We start from the raw sequence: 20,660 nt of genomic DNA, 5'->3' as shown, positions 1-20,660 counted from the left end.
TTGTACATCCTTTAAATGTTTGCCATTGCCTAGCTACCTTCATCCCTTAAACAACGATCCCCAATTTATCATAGCCAGTTGGCAACTCTATCATCATTTATTTTATTTAAATTCAGAACCCAAGTCACAGAAACCACCATTGACTCCCTTTCTAAAAACTGGAAACGTCTACATATTCAGTAACCATTCCTGGTCACCCTGCATCCATATCTCTGTAATGCCTACCAAATCATACCCATTTAGATCACTTTGTGCAATTAATTAATCCATTTTATTGCAAGTGCTTCACAAATGAGGGTATAAGGCCTTAAGGCTTGTCTTTTCAGCATTCTTAGTCACGTTCAGTGTGCCCCTGCTCGATTCTATCCTTTGAATTCTCTGTCTATCACCTTTCTTATTTACAATTAGTCCTTATTTTCCTGTCATTCATCTCCCTATATAGATTCCCATCCTGCTCTCATTTTAGTTTAAACCCTCTCCAACTGCACTCGCAGATTTGTCCCCAGGACATCGGGGAAGCGGTGGCATAATGGTATTATCACTGGGCTATTAATCCAGAAACTAAGGAATTAAGAATATTATCATGAAACCATTGTTAATCCATCTGGTTCACTAATGTCCTGCAGAGAAGGAAATCTGCCATCCTCATCTGGTCTAGCCCACATGTGACTCCAGACCCACAGCAATGCGGTTGACTCCCAGTTGCCCTCTGAAATGGCCTGGCAAGCTATTCAGTTGTATCAGTCATTACAAAGTCTCAAAGAATGAAACCAAATGGATCACCTGGCATTGACCTAGGCACTGCAAAGACGATGGCAGAACCGCCTTGTCAACCCAGCAAAGTCTTCATCGCTAACATCTGGGGGATAGTGCCAACATTGGGAGAACTGTCTCACAGACCAGTCAGGCAACAGCCTGATGTAGTCAAACTCACAGAATCATAACTTACAGACAATGTTCCAGACACCACTGTCACCATCCCTCCATGTATCCTGTCCCATTGTTTTCTGATCCTAACAGCTTCCCCCACTCACCCCAGATATTTTAGATGAATAGTTGAATAACTGAAGTTAGGGACATTAGTTCATTGGCAGAAAATTTAAAGGGAAGTCAGGGAGAAAGGTTTTCTCCTGAAGGATTGTTAAGATCTGGAATTGTGTTTTATTTGTTCAAGTGATGTGGGGTCTGCCAACTGGGCCACTATTTATTGTGTTGCAGGGCGATGGAAACTGAAGATTCTGGAATTCAGTACCTATCGGATGAGAAAACTTCCTTTAGGATCCCCTGTTTAGACTTCTGTTTTGAGAAGATTGTCAAGGCCATAGATTGAGTGAAGAAGAGCTTCATTAAGATAATACCAGGGATAAGGAGAGTGACAAGAAAAATTAAGCCTTGCATTTATATAACACTTGGCACAACTACAGGAAATTGCGAATTATTTTCCAACTATTGAAGTAATTTTGAAGTTTGGTCAAGTTTTTGATTTGGGCATTTGTTAATAGTTCCATTGAAAGGCAGAAGTTGAGGAGATCTAGTAGGAATCCCAAATCATAAGAAATTATGGAAGCTGTCATTTGGTAGTACAGAATGTGAGGGATTGCTGAAAAATGACACATTATGTCAAAGCTTTTCATCCTATACTTACCAGGATAATTTACTAGAATGCCAATTCCAGGGGAAAACTAATGTTTAATACCACATGAGACAGGAACCGATTGGCTGGTAAATGGACATTGACTGGTAGAAGCACTGCCATGGAGAATGCACCTATTAATGATGATCGACTGATAACTGCCAGCCTTTGTTTACATTTTAAACCAAGCAGGTTGAGTTGATTGGTCAGGGCATTGCCCTGCAGAATGCACAGTGAATGGCTGTCGACCATTTTGATGAGTTGAAACAGGCATAGTCCATGTACATGTTCTTTATTTCTGCAAATTAAAGAACAGAACTAAATTTCAGTTCTGGTCTCATGCCAAGTCTGTAGATCATACACCTCAAAGACTGGAAGATAATATCGAAGAGCATGTCCCTTTGGCTGTTCACAATAAGGTACTGACCATGTCGAACCAGCCCACATTTTGAGAACTTGCAAAACCATGTCCACCATTAGATATGATTCTCTAATTGGACAATATTTGCTGTCTAATCCCAAATTTGTGAGGAATTGCACTGACAACTAAATTAGAATTATCAGTTCGGTTCTCAGTGTGGTCCACCTGTGTATAGTGGAAAACACAGCACCATGTTCCTTGCAGACTGACTCCTTTATTACAAAAGATTGCTAAACCATGGATAACCCAATGTAAACAGTAGTGAAAACATTAACAACTTTTATAAGGGAAGTGAATAATCATATGACATAGAAAAAGAATCAGGATAGGAGACTAGAATATGGATAATTGAATATATGGCTCTTTCAGGCAAGTAGCACAGGTCTGATGGTCTGAATGGTCTCCTGTTCAGCTGTAAAGTTCTCTTCCTAATTCATGAAAAATGTTGTTTTAATCCTGACAGGACAGCAACAGTTAAATGTGCAGGCAGGGGTCATGTCCCCAGTTTCTGCCAACAACATCACTATCACTGGACTGAGTTCGAGCCAGCTTAGCCAGCTACACATGGAACCAGCCTTACCAGCTGATGAGATTGCAGAGCAGCAGGTGCAACAGAACAAGAAGATGAAAAGAATGGCCTGCACTTGTCCAAATTGCAAGGATGGTGAGAAAAGGTGTGCTTTCTTTTCATTCCTGTCTTTAATTCTACCTTTGGATTTCCCTTTTCTCCTGTTCATGTATGTGATGTAAACATGAGTGATAAGAGCAACCCTTGTTGTCTCATCCCTTTATCATTCCTTGTGAAGGTGTCGCTGAGCCCATCGCAGGCCATGTAATGGAAGGTGCCTCCTGCAGTGCTGTTAGGTCAGGGTTGACAGCATTTGACCCACTGACGATGAAGGCAAAACTTTCTGTGCACTTGCCATCCTGTTCAGGAAAAGGATAATACCGTAAGCGGTGACCTTTAAGCGGCAATTGGATAGGTACATGGATGGGTGCTTAAGCTAGGACAAATGTTCGGCACAACATCGTGGGCCGAAGGGCCTGTTCTGTGCTGTATTGTTCTATGTTCTATGTAAGCAATAGGAACAGGAGTAAGCCATTCAGCCCCTTGAGCCTGCTTCACCATTCAATAGGATCATGGCTGATATGACATTCCTGACATCCACTTTCCTGTTCTTTCCCTGTAATTATACACATACACACACATGCACTCTGTCACTCACACACACTCACTCACTCACTCACTCACTCACTCTATTAGGCGAGGAATTCTGACCCTCCCACAGTGGACGTTCCTCCTAATCTCAGCCGTAAATCACTGCCCCCATTTATTCTGAGACTCTACCCTGTGGTCTTAGACTGTCCCATGAGGGGAAACATCCTCTCAGCATTTATCCTGTCAAGCCCCTTAAAAATCCAATATGTTTCAATGACATAATTTCTCAGTCTTCTCAGCTGCAGTGGTTGTTTTCCCATCCTGTTTAACCTTTGCTTCTAAGACAATCCCTCCATACCAGAAATCATCTTTCTGAATCAACTTTCTCTGAATTTTCGCCAATGAAATGATATTCTTCTTTCAATAAGGAGACTAAAACTGTTCACAGTACTTCAGATGCGTGTACCGTGTACAGTTGCAGTAAAACTTCCATACTCTTACACTTTTCTTTAGTTCTCTCTTCCAAATAAACAACTTTGCTTTTTCCCACATTGTACTCCATTTGCCAACTTTTCGCCCACTTAACCTATCAATATCTCCATGTAACCTGTTTGTATCCCTCTCACTGCCTGCCATTCCATCTATTTTTGTGGCTGCAGGACATTCATTTCCTTCCTCCAAGTCCTAAAGGGCAACTTTTTCACACAAAAGATGGTACATGTAAGAAATGAACTACCAGAGGAAGTGGTGGAGGCTGGTACAATTACACCATTTAAAAGGCATCTGGATGGTTTCGAGGGATATGGGCCAAATTCTGGCAAATGAGATTAAATTAATTTAGGATATATGGATGAGTTGGACCGAAGGTTTCCATGCTGTACTTTTCTGTCACTCTCTGGCTCGAAGTCATTATTATATATTAGAAACAGTAGCGGTCCCAGCCTTGATCCCTGTGGAACTTCACTGGTCACAGGTCACCAACCTGAAAAAGAACCCCTTCTCCCCACTCGCTGATTCCTGCCCATGAGCCATTTGACTGTTCCAGTTGGAAATAGCTCATGAATGATATATGCTGAAAATGTGTTGCTGGAAAAGCGCAGCAGGTCAGGCAGCATCCAGGGAACAGGAGAATCGACGTTTCGGGCATAAGCCCGATTCTCCTATTACCTGGATGCTGCCTGACCTGCTGCGCTTTTCCAGCAACACATTTTCAGCTCTGATCTCCAGCATCTGCAGTCCTCACTTTCTCCTCATGACTGATATATGACCCACTGGCATGAAACAGCACCGTGCTCACAGCAGTTGCTTCTGTATTACTCACTCAATTGGAGCTGGCATCAGACAAATGAGGTTGGAGTTGAGTTCCCTGATCTCCCTCAGTCTCCACTGTGTTACAGTACTTCTGAGAATTGTGTAGCGAGGGAAATAAACTAAATGGAAAAATAATTTTTAAACAAATAATGGAATGAGGACGGCAGGTGTGACAAGACAAAATTAAGATTAAAAAGTCCTTGAGGCTGAATCCGGAGTATACCTGAAGTGTAAATCTATTTTCCTGTCTTAGATCCAGCTCACTTTTTCATACATATTCAACATTTTGTACTGTTGCTTAACATAGAGTGAGCAGAAACATTGATGAGGCAGTTTCTATTATTTATTAATGGAATTTTGTTTGGATTTACATTCTACAATTCCATTTATTTATACGTAGAATCATAAATAATAAAATGTGGAAGGGGAAGATCTGACCCAAAGAGCCATTAGTTGCTCCCATCACGCCTGCTGTTCTGCTGGAGTGCTGTAATTCACCTTCCCTTCAAGTACATATCTGATGTCCCTGTGAACATTATTTTTGAAAAGGCTTTCATTCACCTTTCAGGCAGCACATCCAGATCACAACTACTGCTATAAAAGAATACTCCCTCATGTCATTACTGGTTATTTTGCCAATCTGCTTATGTGTTCTGTAGTTACCAACCCTCCTGCCATTAGAAACAGAACTGCTAATACACTCCACTTAAGGTGTTTGTGATTTTGACCATTTCCAGGAAATTGCCTTTTAGTCTTCTTTGTTCTAAGAAGTAAACCCCAGCTTAGAGTCATGGAAATTTTAGAGCGTAGAAAAAGGCCCTTCGGCCCATTGTGTCCACACTGGTTATCAAGCATGTATCTATTTAAATCCTGTTTTTCAGCACATTTTCAACACTCAAGTTTGTATGCTATGGCATTTCAAGTGCTCGTATGAATACTTCTTAAAGGCTTGAGGGTTATAGAGTCATACAGCACGGAAACGGACTCTTCAGTCCAACTCGTCAGTGCAGACCTTATGTGCCAATCTGACCAAGTTCCATTTGCCACAATTTGGCCCATACTCTTCTAATCCCTTCCTATTCATATGCCCATTCAGATGCTTTTTAAATGTTGTAATTGTATCTGTATCCACTGCTTCCTCTGGCAACTAGGTCTATACACTTACCACCCTCTTCATGAAAAAGCTACCCTTCAGGACCTTTTTAAATCTTTCCCCCCCTCATCTTAAACCTGTTCCTTCTGGTTTTGGACTTCTCCATCGTGGCAAAAAGATATTAGCTGTTCACTCTATCCATGCCCGTCATGATTTTATAAACCTCTGTAAGGTTACCCCTCAGCCTCCGATGCTCCAGCCTATTCAGCTTCTCCCCATAACTCAAACCCGTCAATCCCAGCAGTATCCTTGTAAATCTTCTTTGCACCCTCTCAAGTTTAACCACTTTCTTTCTATAGAAGGCTTCTAGCCCCTTTCACCCTTTTAGCCAGTGAGTTCCAGATAACTTTCATTTTCTGGGTGAAAAATATTGTCACCAAATTCCTTCTTAGCCTTCTACTCCCTTTGTATTGATCCATGTACTAAGGACAAACAGGAAGACAGCTAACGATCCGCATCCACGAACATCAACTAGCCACGAAACGACACGACCAGCTATCCCTAGTAGCCACACACGCAGACGACAAGCAACATGAATTCGACTGGGACAACACTACCATTATAGGGCAAGCCAAACAAAGAACAGCCAGGGAATTCCTAGGAGCATGGCACTCATCCACAAACTCCATCGACAAACACATCGACCTGGACCCAATATACCGGCCACTACAGCGGACAGCTGAAACTGACAACCGGAAGCGGCAGGGACAGGCCACTATAAATGCCGGAGGAAACACCACAGAAGCGCTTCACAGGAGGTTCCCAAGCACTGAGGATGTCACCTAGACAGAAGACGAAACGTTTGCAACAAAAACTTCCAGCTCGGCGAAAAGAACCACAGCAACGAGCACCCGAGCTACAAATCTTCGCACAAACTTTGAACTAAGGGGAAATGTTTCTCTCTATCTACCCTGTCTATACCCCTCAGAACTGTGCACACCTCAATCAGGTGCCCTCTCGGCTTTCTCAGCCTGTCTAGTCTCTCTTCATAGCTGAATTGCTCCAGCCCAAGCAACATACTGGTGAGGCTCCTCCGACCCCTCTCTAATGCAATTGCACCCTTCCTTTAGTGTGATGACCAAAACTGCACACTCTAGTTATGGCAAACTAACGGTATGTACAGTGCCATCATAAACTCCGGTCTGTCCACAGATGAAGAATGAAGTTCTTCATTCTTGGTGCTATTCTAATAAATTCCTTATGTACCTATGTTCAGTGCAAATAGTGGTTTATAAAGATTTACTATAATGTAAACATTTAGTATAACTTGATGGTCCCTTTGTTTTTCAAATCCTACTTTACTGCATGTAATTCTGGAAATTCTTTCTTCAGCATTTCTGTCTCTTGTTGTTCTGCAAAATTTGCATTTCTGGTGAAGATGAACTGAGCTTGTTTATTTGAGTGATTTGTGTTATGAGGATGTGGGCGTACTGTGCCTTTAAGAGAGCTAAAAGCAACAGAACTACCTGACACAGCACCAAGTGTTATGAAGAAAGATATAATGTAACGTTTTTGTCAGCAGTTAGGGTAGCTGGTTGCCTGGAAACAAAAACAAATTTGAATTAGGCTAATCAGTTTAAATTATACCCCAAAAAATACCAAACTCCAATCCAGTTTGAATTGAGTATAATGACAATCTTAAAAGCCAACGACACAATCCGATGCTTTGGGGGAAATTGAACAGTTGGGAGGAGAACTGACAAGTATCAGCATGTAAAGACTGCCTGAAAAATAGCTCTGTTAAAGGTACCTTTATCGATCAATAACCTGTAAAGCAGTATCCCCAACAAGAAGAAAAGAATATAGGAATACAGAAAAAACTGAAAGCTGCCTGGTTTTGAGATAAGAAGTTTTGTTTTGTAAATCTTAATTGGGTGTTATATCTGACTAGTATTGTCAAAGGGGAACGTAAAAGATAGGTTAGAGGAAGGAGTTGTAAATAGTTGTTAGTTAATTATTCTCTGTTATACTTTAAGAAATAAAGTTGTTAGTATTTACTTTAAATAGTTCTTGGCCTCTTGAGTTGCTGCTTTAAATTAAGCAGGAGTGTTTGCCCCGTCTCATAACAGTTTGGGGGCTTGGGTACAGGATTTGAACTGGTTTAGACAGATTTGGGGGTACGAAATATCCCAGCAGATTTAAACACCTGGAGGTTAGTGTCCCAGATCTTTAAATAAAATGTAGATGAGGCAGTTTGTTTATTTTCGATGACTTGTGGTTGATTGAATTAAAAGTGAGAGAAATGGCTCTTAAAATTGCGAAAGAGGTTCTGGAACTTGAAGATGTTTCTCAAATTTGCCAAGAAAGTTTAGAAGGAAAGAAAAAGGCCATACTTTTAGAATTAGCAAGTGAGTTAGAATGGGGTTTGACTAAGGACAAAAGTAAAGCTGGAATTGTCAGGGAATTACTCAAACACATAGGTGGGTCAGAGAAACAGACAAGTGCAGTAGACGTAGAAAATTTTAAATTTCAATTAAGGAAGATGGAGTTAGAAGATAAAGGAAGAGAGAAAGAAAGAGGAAAAAGAGAGAGAAGATTTTTAGCTGAGCAAAAAAGAGAGAATTTGAACTTGAGAAGTTGTGACTTAGCAAAGTCAAATTAACAGAATGGAGGTTAACGAACAAAGAAATTTACAGCCTAGGAGCTGGCCCTTCGGCCCTCCAAACCTGAGCCAATCCAAATCTACTGTCTAAACCTGTTGCCCAATTCCTAAGCATCTGTATCCCTCTGCTCCCCACCTACTCATGCATCTGTCCAGGTGAATTTTAAATGAGAAGGTAATAATATATATAAATATGTCAAAACTCTGCCATATTTTGATGAGAAAGATATTGAAGCCTTCTTTATTTCATTTGAAAAACTGGCTAGGCAGGTGGAGTGGTCTGAGGATTTATGGGTAGTGTTAGTTCAGACTAAACTGGTAGGCAGAGCTAGTGAGGTATTTGCAACACTGTTGGATGAGGTGTCAAGAGATTATGAAGAGGTTAAACAGACTATTTTAAGTACTTATGAATTGGTACCAGAAGCATGTAGATAGCAGTTCAGAAACATAAAGAAGGAACCAGGGCAGACTTACGTTGAGTTCAAAAGAATTAAATATTGTCATTTTGATCGATGGGTGCGTGCTTTGAAAATAGATAAGACCTTTTGAGACTCCAAGCAAGATTATTCTGCTGGAGGAGTTTAAAAACTCACTTCCAGAGATTGTAAGAATTCACGTGGAGGAACAGGAAGTTCAGGAAGTGAGAAAGGCAGCAGAATTAGCAGATGAGTACATGTCAGTGCATAAGACAAGCTGCCAGCCAGAAGTTTGTCCTGTGAGGGATAGAGATTGGGAGAAGGGGCGATCCTACACTACTAAACCAAGAGCAGAGCGCACTGGTAAGAATTTACCACAGGATAAAGAAGCCGAAGAGGGTGGACAGGAGGTGAAAGGCCTCAGGTGTGTTCACTGTAATGGAGTGGGACACAGAAGATTACAAGGTGTTTTCGCTGCCAGAAAGTGGGACATGTAAAGTCACAGTGCTGGTCGTTAAAGAAAAGTGCTGTGGGAAAAGCTGTGGTTAAAGAAGCTAAGCCAGTGGCATTAGTGAAGGGAGTAAAGGAGACCCCAAGAAGAGCCAAGGAGCTGCAGGAGTGTGCACAGCCTAGGCAGGAGCTGGGTATGGAGTTAGTACCTGATTTCTACAAAGATTTTGCCTCTGTGGGTAAAGTTTATTCAGAAAGAACAGGGAGAGAAGGACAAGAAGTTATAATTTTGAGAGATACAGGATCTAACCAGTCACTAATAAAAAGAGATGAGTGAGCAGGCACTGTTTCTGATCTTTACCCGAGAGTGTGGTAATTTGTGGGATAAATAAACAGAAATTTAGCATTCCCTTATGTAAGATCAGGTTAGACTGCTAACTTAAGACTGGGGAAGTAACAGTGGGAGTGATTGACAGAGTGTCAGTTCCAGGAATTCAATTTGCTCTTGGGAATGATTTGGCAGGATCCGAGTTGGGAGCAACATCCCTTGTTGTGAAGAAGCCCAAGGAAAACGAAGAAACCAAGGAGTTAAAAAGAAATATCCTGGTATTTTCCCAGACTGTATAGTAGCCAGATCCCACTATCATAAGTCATAGCACAAAGAGAAAAGTAACAAGAAAGATGAAGGAGTTGAGGTTCAGTTAGCAGATACCTGTTTGATGTAATGGTGCAGGAAAAAGCTGAACAGGCAGAGGGTCAGACAGAAGTGTTTACTTCTGAAAGACTAAGAGACTTGCAACAGAAAGACAGGACAATAAAAGATACACATGTGAATGCACACTCCGAAAAGGAGCCAGAGAATATTCCGGAGGGTTATTAACTGAAAGATAGAATCCTAAGCCAGAAATAGAGACCACGGCAGGTTAGTGCAGAGGAGAAATGGGCCAGAGTGCACCAGATTATGTTGCCGGTAGCATACAGACAGGGAGTATTATGGGTAGCACATGAACTACCTGTAGGAGATCACCTTGGGGTATGAAAGACTCCGGCTAAGGTACAAAAACATTTTTATTGGCCTGGAATGCACAAGGATGTGGTTAACCTTTGCCAAACATGTCATACATGCCAAATGGTAGGTAAGCGAGAGTGTGGTGCTGGAAAAGCACAGCAGATCAAGCAGCATCTGAGTAGCAGGAAAATCAATGTTTCAGGCAAAAGCCCTTCATCAGGAATGAGGCTGGGGCCCTTGTGGGTGGAGAGATGAATGGGAGGGGGTTGGGGCTGGGGGGAAGGTAGCTGAGAATGTGACAGGTGGATGGAGGTGGGGGTAATAGTGATAGTTCGGAAGGGAGGGTGAAGCGGATATGTGGGAGGGAAGATGGACAAGTAGGACAGGTCGTGAGGGCGGTGCTGTGCTGGAAGATTGGAACTGGGATAAGGTAGAGGGGGGGGGGGGGAATGAGGAAACTGGTGAAATCCATACTGATGCCATGGGGGTTGGAGAGTCCCGAGGCAGAAGATGAGGTATTCTTCCTCTGGGCGTCAGGTGGTTAAGGAGTGGTGATGGAGGAGGTCCATGTCCTTGGTGGAGTGGGAGGGGGAGTTGAAGTGTTCGGCTATGATGCGGTAGGATTGGTTGGTGCAGGTGTCCCAGAGATGTTCTCTGAAGCGCTATGCGAGTAGTTGTCCTGTCTCCCCAATGTAGAGGAGACTGCATCAGGAGCAACGGATACAATAAATGACTTGTGGAAGTGCAGGTGAAACTTTGATGGATGTGGAAGGCTCCTTTGGGGCCTTGCACAGAGGTGAGGGGAGAGGTGTGGGCGCAGGTTTTGTAATTCCTGTGATGGAGAACACTTCAGAGGACATCTTCAGGAAACCCACCGCCTTGTGGTCAAACACTTCAACTCCCCCTCCCACTCCTCCAAGGACTTTTCGCCTCCCCCCACCTTGTCCCAATTCCAACCTTCCAGCTCAGCACCGCCCTCATGACCTGTCCTACCTGTCCATCTTCCTTCCCACCTACCCGCTGCACCCTCCCCTGACCTATCGCCATTACCCCCACCTCCATCCACCTATCACACTCTCAGCTACCTTCCCCCCAGCCACACCCCCTCCCATTTATTTCTCTACCCCCAAGGCTCCCAGCCTCATTCCTGATTAAGGGCTTTTCCTGAAACATTAATTCTCCTGCTCCTCGGGTGCTGCCTGACCTGCTGTGCTTTTCTAGCACCACACACACGACTCCAATCTCCAGCATCTGCAGTCCTCACTTTTGCCTCAATGGTAGATAAGCCACAGGTGGTAATAAAATCAGCACCTTTGTTGCCAATTCCCACATTTGGAGAACCTTCCACACGGGTTATAATTGATTGTGTAGGCCCCCTCCCAAGAACTAAAAGTGGGAACCAGTACTTATTAACCATGATGGATGTGTCTCCCAGATGTCTAGAGGCAATTCCATTACAGAGTATCAAGGCAAAAAGGGTGGTAGAGGAGTTAGTAGCTTTCTTCACACGATATGGGCTACCCAGAGAGATTCAGTCAGACCAAGGGTCAAATTTTACTGCTAGGCTGTTTAAGGAGGTTATAGATAGCTTAGGTATACAGCACCTTAAATCCAGTATGTATCATCCTGAATCCAGGGAGCTTTAGAAAGGTGGCATCAGACCTTGAAGACCATGTTGAGAGCGTATTGTCAGGATTACCCGAATGATTGGGATAAAAGTATCCCATTCGTAGTGTTAGCCATTAGAGATGCCCCAAACGAATCTACTCAGTTCACTCCCTTTGAGTTAATATTTGGGCATGAAGTGAGAGGCCCTTTGAAATTAATTAAAGCAAAATTGACAGAACCGAAGTTGGAGATCTCACACTTAGATTATGTATCAGAGGTGAGGGAGAGATTAAATCGAGTAGGTGGGTTAGCTGGACAGCAGCTGAGGAGGGCACAGTGTAGAATGAAGCAAGTGGCAGATAAAAGCTCTGAGACTTGGATGTTTTCCCGAAGGAATGACATGTTAGTACTGTTGCTAGTGATAGGAGATCCCTTCAAAGCCAGGTTTAGTGGTCCCTATCAAATTGAGAAAAACTTGAGTCAGGTGAACTATCTAGTAAAGATGCCAGATAGGAAGAAAATGGTATAGAGTATGTCATTGAGCATATTGAAACCGTATTATACTTGAGAGAAAGAACTGGAGAAACAGGTGTTAGTTTCTGCCCCGCAGAGTGAGGAATCAAATTCAGATGATATGGATATTGATGTGCCTCAAAATAGATTAAAAAATGAAGAAGTCCTTGAGGAATGGGATAGGTTAGTAAGCTACCTGTCTCGGAGCACGGAACACAGTTGAAAGATTTGTTGCTGCAGTATTAAGACATATGTAAAAATCAGATGGGGAGGACTAATACAATTGTACATGGAAGTAGACATAGGGAATATTGCTCTGACAAAACAACATCCCTATCGGCTTAATCCTTTCAAAGCCAGACAGATCCAGATGGAGGTGGAGGCCATGCTCGATGAGGACATCATCGAACCAAGCCAGAGCGAGTGGAGTTCACCGATATCTTAGTTCCCAAGCCGGATGAGAGTCAACAATTCAGCGTGGATTATTGGAAGGTTAACGCTATTACAAAATCGGACTCATATCCAATTCCAAGATTAGAGGACTGTATCGAGAAAGTCAGACAAGCCAGTTACATCACCAATTTGGACTTAATGCGTGGTTACTGACTGTTACCTTTATTAAAGATGGTGAAGGAAATTTCTGCGTTTGTAACCCCAAGTGGGCTATATCAGTTTAAAGTGATGCCCTTTGGAATGAAGAACGCATACACCACATTCCAAAGACTCATGAACAGAGTTGTGGCTGGGTTAACAAACTATGCAGTCTATTTGGATCGCATAATCATCTTTAGTAAGTCCTGGAAAGACCACATGGTGCAGTTGGCAGAGCTCTTTGAATGACTATGAGAAGCAAAACTAGCGATAAACTTAAATAAAATGGAATTTCGGAAAGCAGAGGTGATGTTCTTGGTACATAACATTGGTCATGGAAGGTTGCCCCCACAGAATGCAAAGACGAAGGCCACTGAGGAATTCCCACGCCCCTCTCAAAGAAAGAGATGCTTCAATTCTTAGGACTTAGTGGATTCTATCGGAAATTTGTTCCAAACTTCATAGTGTAGTGGCACCGTTCACCGATTTGCTGAAGGACACAAAGTTTCGGTGGCTCGAACAATGCCAGGAGGCATTCGACCATTTGAAATCAATACTAACCACCAAACCAATTTTAGCCACACCAAACTTTTCAAAACTTTTTAAAGTCGCCATCGATGCTAGTGACATAGGAGTTAGAGCTGTACTCCTACAGGAAGATGAGGATGGGATTGAACTGCCTCTTGGTTACTTTTCGAAGAAGATCAACATCCAGCAGAGGAAATACTACACAACCAAAAAAGAACGATTGAATTTGGTACTGGCCTTAGAACATTTTAATGTGTATGTCACAAACACAATCCGCTTACATTCTTAGAACACTTTAAAGACAAGAATATGAGACTGTTTCGTTGGAGTCTTATGTTACAGACTTTTAATTTAAAATTCATACATGTTGAGGCTTGTAAGAATGTAATCACAGATGCGTTATCACGGATTTAACTGATAGAGTTTGGATATGATTTGTATTTAATTAATCTTTTATATATAATATAATATGTAAGGTATATGGGAAGAAATTAAGGTGAACGTATAATTAAAGTTATCTGAATGTTCGGGTAATGTGTTTAGAAAAAGGGGGAAAAAAAAGCCACCATTCCATTATGATGGTTCATTTATTTCTTAAGGGGGGAGGTGTTATGAAGATGTGGGTGTACTGTACCTTTTCAGAGAGTTAAAAGCAACAGAACTACCTGACACAGCACCAAGTGTTCTGAAGAAAGAAATAATGTAAGGTTTTGGTCCACGGGTTAGGGTAGCTGGTTGCCTGGAGACAAAACAGATTTGAATTAGGCCAATCAGTTTAAATTATACCCCCAAACTCCAATCCAGTTTGAATTTAGTATATTGACAATCTTAAAAGCCAATGAAACAATCCAATACTTTGGGAATATAAGACCGGGAAAAATCAAACAGTTGGGAGGAGAATGGCCAAACTACCAGCGTGTAAAGACTGCCTGAAACATAGCTCTCATAAAGGTACCTTTATCGATCAGTAACCTGTGAAGCAGAATCCCCAACAAGAAGAAAACAGGAACACAGAGAAAACTGAAAGCTGTCTTGGTTTGAGATAAGAAGTTTTGTTTTATAAATCTTAATTGGGAGTTTTATCGGACTATAATTGTCAAAGGGGAAGGTAAAAGATAGGTTAGAGGAAGGAGTTGTAAATAGTTGTTAGTTAATTATTCTCTGTTATACTTTAAGAAATACAGTTGTTAGTTTTTACTTTAATTAGTTCTTGGCCTCTTGAATTTTCACAGATTACTGCACGGGATAAATCTTTTCTGTGTTGCTGCTTTAAATTAAGCAGGAGAGTTTACCCCATGTCGTAACATTTGTTAATCTGCATTTGTTGTTAATCTTGTTAATCCACCTGGTGCTTAAAACTGGAATTAAATATTTTGTCTTAAATCTAGGAGCGGAGAGTTAGGGAAGAAGAAGCATGTTTGCCACATTCAAGGTTGTGAGAAGGTATTCCGGAAAACATCCTTGCTACGAGCCCACGTTCGCTTGCACACAGGGGAGCGCCCGTTTGTCTGTAGTTGGGTCTATTGTGGGAAGAGGTTCACTCGTAGTGATGAGCTACAGAGGCACTCCAGAACTCACACAGGTCAGTGCTGCACCGAGTAATGTTGTTCGTAATGCTTGGTACTCATCTTTAACCCAATGCATGCAACATAGGAACTGTGAAAGTTTCACATGTGGCACTTTCTCAAATGCCTTCTGAAGACCCATCCACAAAATAGCCATTGTTCACTAACATTGTTGCATCCATAATAGTCCTAGTAAATTTGTGCACCATAATCTATTGCTCCCAAGGTACTCAGACTAGCCCCTTAGATTTCTAAACCTGTTAATGCATTGATTTTGATGTTTTACTATATTTTGCAAAAAAGGCAGGTTCAAGTAAACATTTATTTCCCAACTTTGTATTCAAATCTAGCTTTTCAAAAAACTTACAAATGACAAGATGTTCCATGGATTACAAAGAACACTGCTTTCTCCAGTGTCTTTCACGACTTCATGGCATCTTAAAGCACTTCACAGTCAATGAGTGCTTTTGAAGTGTACATGTCATTCTGGTATAACGTGTGTTTTGTTAACTCTAATTGGCTGCAACGCAATTGACAAATTTTTGTCAATTTTGGATAATATGAACATTACACTGAATGGGTGTAGCGATTTTCTGTAGTGATCTTGTACAGTGCGATTTTCTAGAGTACGGGGCTACAGAGGAATGTAACTGTCGCGTTATAATAGAATGACCTGCACCAACCACTTATTGGAGAGGTGACTGCCTATTAGTATTATCGTTGGACGATTAATCCAGAAACCCTGCTCACATTTGGGGGACTCAGATTCAAATCCTGCAATGGCAGATTGTGGAATTTGAATTCAATAAAAATCTGGAATTGAGAGACTAATGATCACCATGAAACTATTATTCATTGTCAGAAAAATCCATCTAGTTCACTACCATCCTTAAGTGAAGGAAACTGCCATTCTTACCTTATCTGGCCTACATGTTACACACACAAACAGCAATGTGGTTGACTGTTAACTGCTGGCCTAGCCAGTGACCCTCTCATGAATGAATTAAATAAACTACCATCATAAAGGAAAGATAGCAGCTAATATGTGCACAATGAGATCACACTAGATCACTTCTTTGATTTTGTGTGATTATTTTTTGTTAAAGAGATGTTGGTAAATGTTTATCAGGGCACTAGGCAGAATCCCCCCCCATTCTTCTTTGCAATAGTGGGTATTTAGTTTCGTCTGTGAGAATGAATGGGCTGTCACCTAAAAGACAGCATCTTGACAATTCAGTACTCCTTCAGTCTGTGGCTGCCTTCCATCTCAGAAAATGATGGTTTGCGCTGTGGGGGTAAAGCTGTGTGTTAAGCATCACTTGGCGTGACTCTGCAGCCCCTTCTGGGACGGCAGTTCTGCGGTGTTTGCTTGTAAGGAACAGAGTGGGCTGAGAATGTACTCCCTCAGATCTGCACTGGGAATGTTACATTATATTTTTGTGTTTAAGTGTCTGATGTAGGGCTATGCAGAAAAAATGTTTTATCTGTTGTGAAAATTTAAAGTTTTGTGCTAACTATGTGTTACAGGTGACAAACGCTTCGAGTGTGGACAGTGCCACAAGCGTTTCATGAGGAGTGACCACCTGACCAAACACTACAAAACACACTTGAACACAAAGAACTTGGTGTAAAGACTGCGGGGCGCATGGGAGATATTGGTCTCCCTAGCAACACAAGTCGAACATTTTCTTCTTTGTTTTCACATTTTTAAAGAAAAGAAATTAACAAAAAATGTTTTTCTGGAGGGAGGGAGGGGTCATGTTTGGTTTATACGCCGCCTTCCCCTCCCAACGCTACAGATGCATTAAGACACATCATTACTGTGGTAACCCATTTACCAGCGATGTGGCACAGCATGAAGAGCGCAGTGGATTGGGTTGGGTTGGAGGCTGCTGGAGCAGAGAGGAAACCAATGTGAAGAGATTAAGCAATCCTGATCCCAATCTGGGTGGTTCTGTCCATTCCTCCTTGTGTAACACAGGTGTAGCTTTGCCGATGTCTTGGTTTCTAATAATATGTTGCCTTAGATTTTGTCACATATGATAATGAGAGTATTGTACTGTGATTGAATGGAGGCTTTTCAATTAGTCAGTTTGCTATTACTTTTATTTTAAAAAAACAATATGTTTTTATTTTCCTAGTGTGATTCTGACACAGGATCATGAGATGATTTATGTCCAAATTAATGTCATCATTGGACAAACAGTAGAAGGAAAAAGAAGATAATTCTTTTTAAAAACAAAGATTTTTTAAAATGAAATCCTGAGGTTGTAGTATCTGCAATGTTTAATAGATCAATAAGCATAGTGTTTACAGTTGCTTCAAAGAAATATTGGTTATATTTTTGAGCTTTGATTGGAAGGAAATCTGACTTTATTTTAGTATATAATTTTTGGATGGTATAAGATGACTGATAATAAATTTCTTAAGTGGAGCTAAATGCAGTGGGGATGGGAGAATACAATCAGTGCCCACTTTCTTCTTTAGAACAGCTGACACTGCTTCTGCCCATTACAGTGAATGGGTTGAAAATCCCAGTCGGTGTGTCCTGTTCTGGTTTCTCCCATACTCTCAGTATCATGGATCTAAACAAGATGGGAAAATTTCTTGTGTATCGCAAGCTCCCTGCAAGCATTCCACAGGAAGTCTTTCCAAGTTAACGTGTAGTACTTCAAAAGAATTAAATACAGATCAGAATGGCTCCATGTTCCTAAATGTGGAAGAATTGGAGACGGGTGTTTGTCCAGTTACCTCCCCTTCGCTTTTCAAAGGTGGCAAATCTCATAAGATCTGTGCTTCTGTAGTTTCCAGCTATCCCTCAGGGCCATCATCCAACTATCCATCCTTTATATTTGAGGGAGTAACAGCACCAAGGCAAATACTGTGCACATTCAAGCATTCACATTTATAGGTTTATCTTCCTTTTAGGACTATGGGGCAGTTCAGTTGATTACAAATGCCCTTTTCAAGGGACAGTCCTCAACCTGGTCGGAGGCTGCCAGCCAGTTAAACCACTTTGCGACGCAATTTGGAAGTGATATCAGACCACTTCCTGCAACATCACAAGGAAGTTTCTACTGTGGAATGTGCACTATTTTCTGACCGTAATGTCATTTCCTGTGTGTTTGTTTTAAAAAAATGCTAAAATAAAATGAATTGTTTTGTGCTTTGGTTTATGTAGAAGGAGAAGCATGAAGTTATTTGTTCTGTAAAGTTTTCTCAAATTTAATGCCATTTATCAAGTATGGTGACCAGAATTTGAGTGAAATGGTTTCAGTTCTGTGTTATATCTGTTTCCACCTCTTAGTTCCTCAGTTTATTATTTGTGTTTTGTTTTTCCACGAGTTTTAGTCTTCTTACCTCAGAAAGGATAGTTGCCTTAGAAAGAGTCCAGCAAAGGTTAACTAGACTATTTCTTGGGATGAGGGGATTTTCCTATGGCTAGTGTTTGAGTAGACTAATCTTGGAGATTAGAATAATGAGAAGTGATCTCATTATGAAATTCTTAAGTAATTTGACAGGGCCAATGTTAAAAGGATGTTTGCTGGGGAATTAAGAACTTCGAGTTACAGTCAGAATAAGAGGTTGGTTTAGAACTGACATGAGAAATTCTTTGCTCAAAACGATTGTCAATCTGTTTGGTTCTCTATCCCAGCGAGTTATTGATGCTCAGTCGTGAAATGATTATATTCAAGACAGAGGGTCCTGGGTACTAAAAAATTAAGGTATGTGGGAATACTGCAGGAAATCAAGTTGAGATATGTCAGTCATGGACTTGGTGAATCACAGAGTCAGCTCAAAGAGTTAGATGCTCTCCTGCTGCTTGTATTATGTTCCATTTCACCTCATAGTATCATAGTATAAAACAATACAGAAGGAGGCCATTCATCCTATGGGATCTGTGCCAGCTCTTCAAAAGGTCTATCTATTTAAAACCATTCACTGCTCTTTCCCCATAGCTTTGCAAAATGTGCCCTTTCAAGTATTTATTTAATATTTTGAAAGTTACCATTGAATCTGCTTTCATCGTCCTTTCAATAAGTGATTTCCAGATCATAGCAACTCTCTGTGTAATGGAATATCTCCTAACGTTGTTTCTGGTTTCTTCTGCCTCTAATCTCTTTCCTCTAGTTACCAAGCCTTCTTCCACAAGGAACAATACCTGCTTGTTTAACATCTCCATCATTTCTGCTGTAAGGAGAACAAACTCAGGTTTTCCACTCTCTCCACATAACTGTGGTCCCTCATTGTAATAAATCTCCTGTACCCTCTCCAAGGACTTTGGGTCTACTTGCACACTGCATGTAATTAGAATATTCAGCTTACATTGAGAACAAAATAAGCATTTCTAATTCCCTCCCAACAACCCAACTATTGTTTTTATACCCATTCAGCTTGAACAATGAGTGGGGAAAGGACGATTTACTGTTGAACCTGTTTCTTATTGCTTTTTGCAGTTACTAACAAATGTTTCAGTCTATACTGTAGGAGATTCCTCGAGTGTTAGAAAGTCCAGAACTTTAAAAGCTGATGTGTAAAGCACAGCTGATTCTACTTGTTTTTTAAAAATTAATCTTTAACAGTACGGATATGTTTGATTGTCATATTCCACAGATGTAAGCGATTGTTGGCTTGTGAATGTTAAGGGAGGTTTTAACTCTGCCAAATGAGCTCTTTGATAGTTTTGAGCAGTGCCAGATTTGCTTCTGAACCACTCCAATCAGATTGGTTTCCTGGTGTGTGATGTAGCTCAGTCAGCTGTTGAGACTCTCCAGTTGGCCACAATGCCATCAGCCCATGTCGGCCTGGGGAACAGGGAGGAGGAGAGAGGATCAAAGAAAATGGGCCAGGGCTCCTCTTCTTGATCACTGCCACTTTGGCTGAGCACAGGATTGGATTCAGATGTGACTCTTCCTGCCAACTCTCAGCATTCACTGATTGGGTTACACCTGGGGATCCACCAAGTGAATGAGATACCAGTGGCCCCTATCTTTTGAAAGAGGAGAAAAATTTGGGGCTGGGAGCATGGGGAAAAGTTAACTTCACATGGGGTTGAACTGAATTGTTGAATATAAGGTCTCACAGTAATTTACAGGTATGTTGAGGTCAGTTCCAAAATTACTGATAAGGGGTGATGTCAATTATTTAACAGGGAAAGGAATGACTTTTTTATTCAGGTGAGATATATAATCAAATAGTAGGTTTCCCTCCTACCTATTGTTGAAAATAGTTGTTTCACATTTACTGAATTACCACCAATCGATTATTTAATGTGCCAATCACTGGTTTAAGTTGATTGAGTTCAGAACTTCCCTAATTCTTGGTGTCAAGTTACTGTATTCCCCTTACCTTTTTCTGATAAAGCAAGCAGATCCATCACCCAAAGGAGAGTCAGTGTCCAGTAGTTCCTTCTGTCTGGCAGCCTGTATAGTAAAGGGATAGAGCTGGGGCTCAATGGGGATTCTAGGTGCAATGGGTACCACGTTCTGTCTGGTACATTCGCTGCTGCAACAGTGTATTGCTGTTTGTTTTTAAAAGTGCTGTCTTAGCAAATAGCCTTCGTATGATGAAAACTGCTTGGATTTATGAGGTGTTGTAAATGTTCTTTGGTATATTATATAACAAAATAAACAATGGCAGCCCAGGCTGACACTGGTCTTTAATCTACTAATCATCGGAGTAGAGGAGTATTGATCTCCTT

General features: G+C 41.3%; 1 protein-coding gene across 2 annotated transcripts in view; it reads left to right on the top strand.

Annotated features, from left to right (window-relative positions):
* Nucleotides 1-20,626, top strand: part of sp2 (sp2 transcription factor) — a 37,296-nt gene extending 16,670 nt beyond the window's left edge. For both annotated transcript variants that reach the window (XM_043674746.1, XM_043674747.1), the window contains 3 exons: nucleotides 2,518-2,728; nucleotides 14,783-14,976; nucleotides 16,487-20,626. In XM_043674746.1, coding sequence (XP_043530681.1) covers nucleotides 2,518-2,728; nucleotides 14,783-14,976; nucleotides 16,487-16,590 — 509 coding nt within the window. In that variant the 3' untranslated portion in view covers nucleotides 16,591-20,626. The remainder of the gene's footprint in view (nucleotides 1-2,517; nucleotides 2,729-14,782; nucleotides 14,977-16,486) is intronic.
* The last annotated feature ends 34 nt before the right edge of the window (nucleotides 20,627-20,660 follow it).

The sequence above is a fragment of the Chiloscyllium plagiosum genome, chromosome 33, assembly GCF_004010195.1.
Source record: "Chiloscyllium plagiosum isolate BGI_BamShark_2017 chromosome 33, ASM401019v2, whole genome shotgun sequence".
Classification (NCBI taxonomy): Eukaryota; Metazoa; Chordata; class Chondrichthyes; order Orectolobiformes; family Hemiscylliidae; genus Chiloscyllium; species Chiloscyllium plagiosum.
Note: the sequence above shows the minus strand (reverse complement) of the source record. Positions and strands in the feature narration are given on the sequence as shown.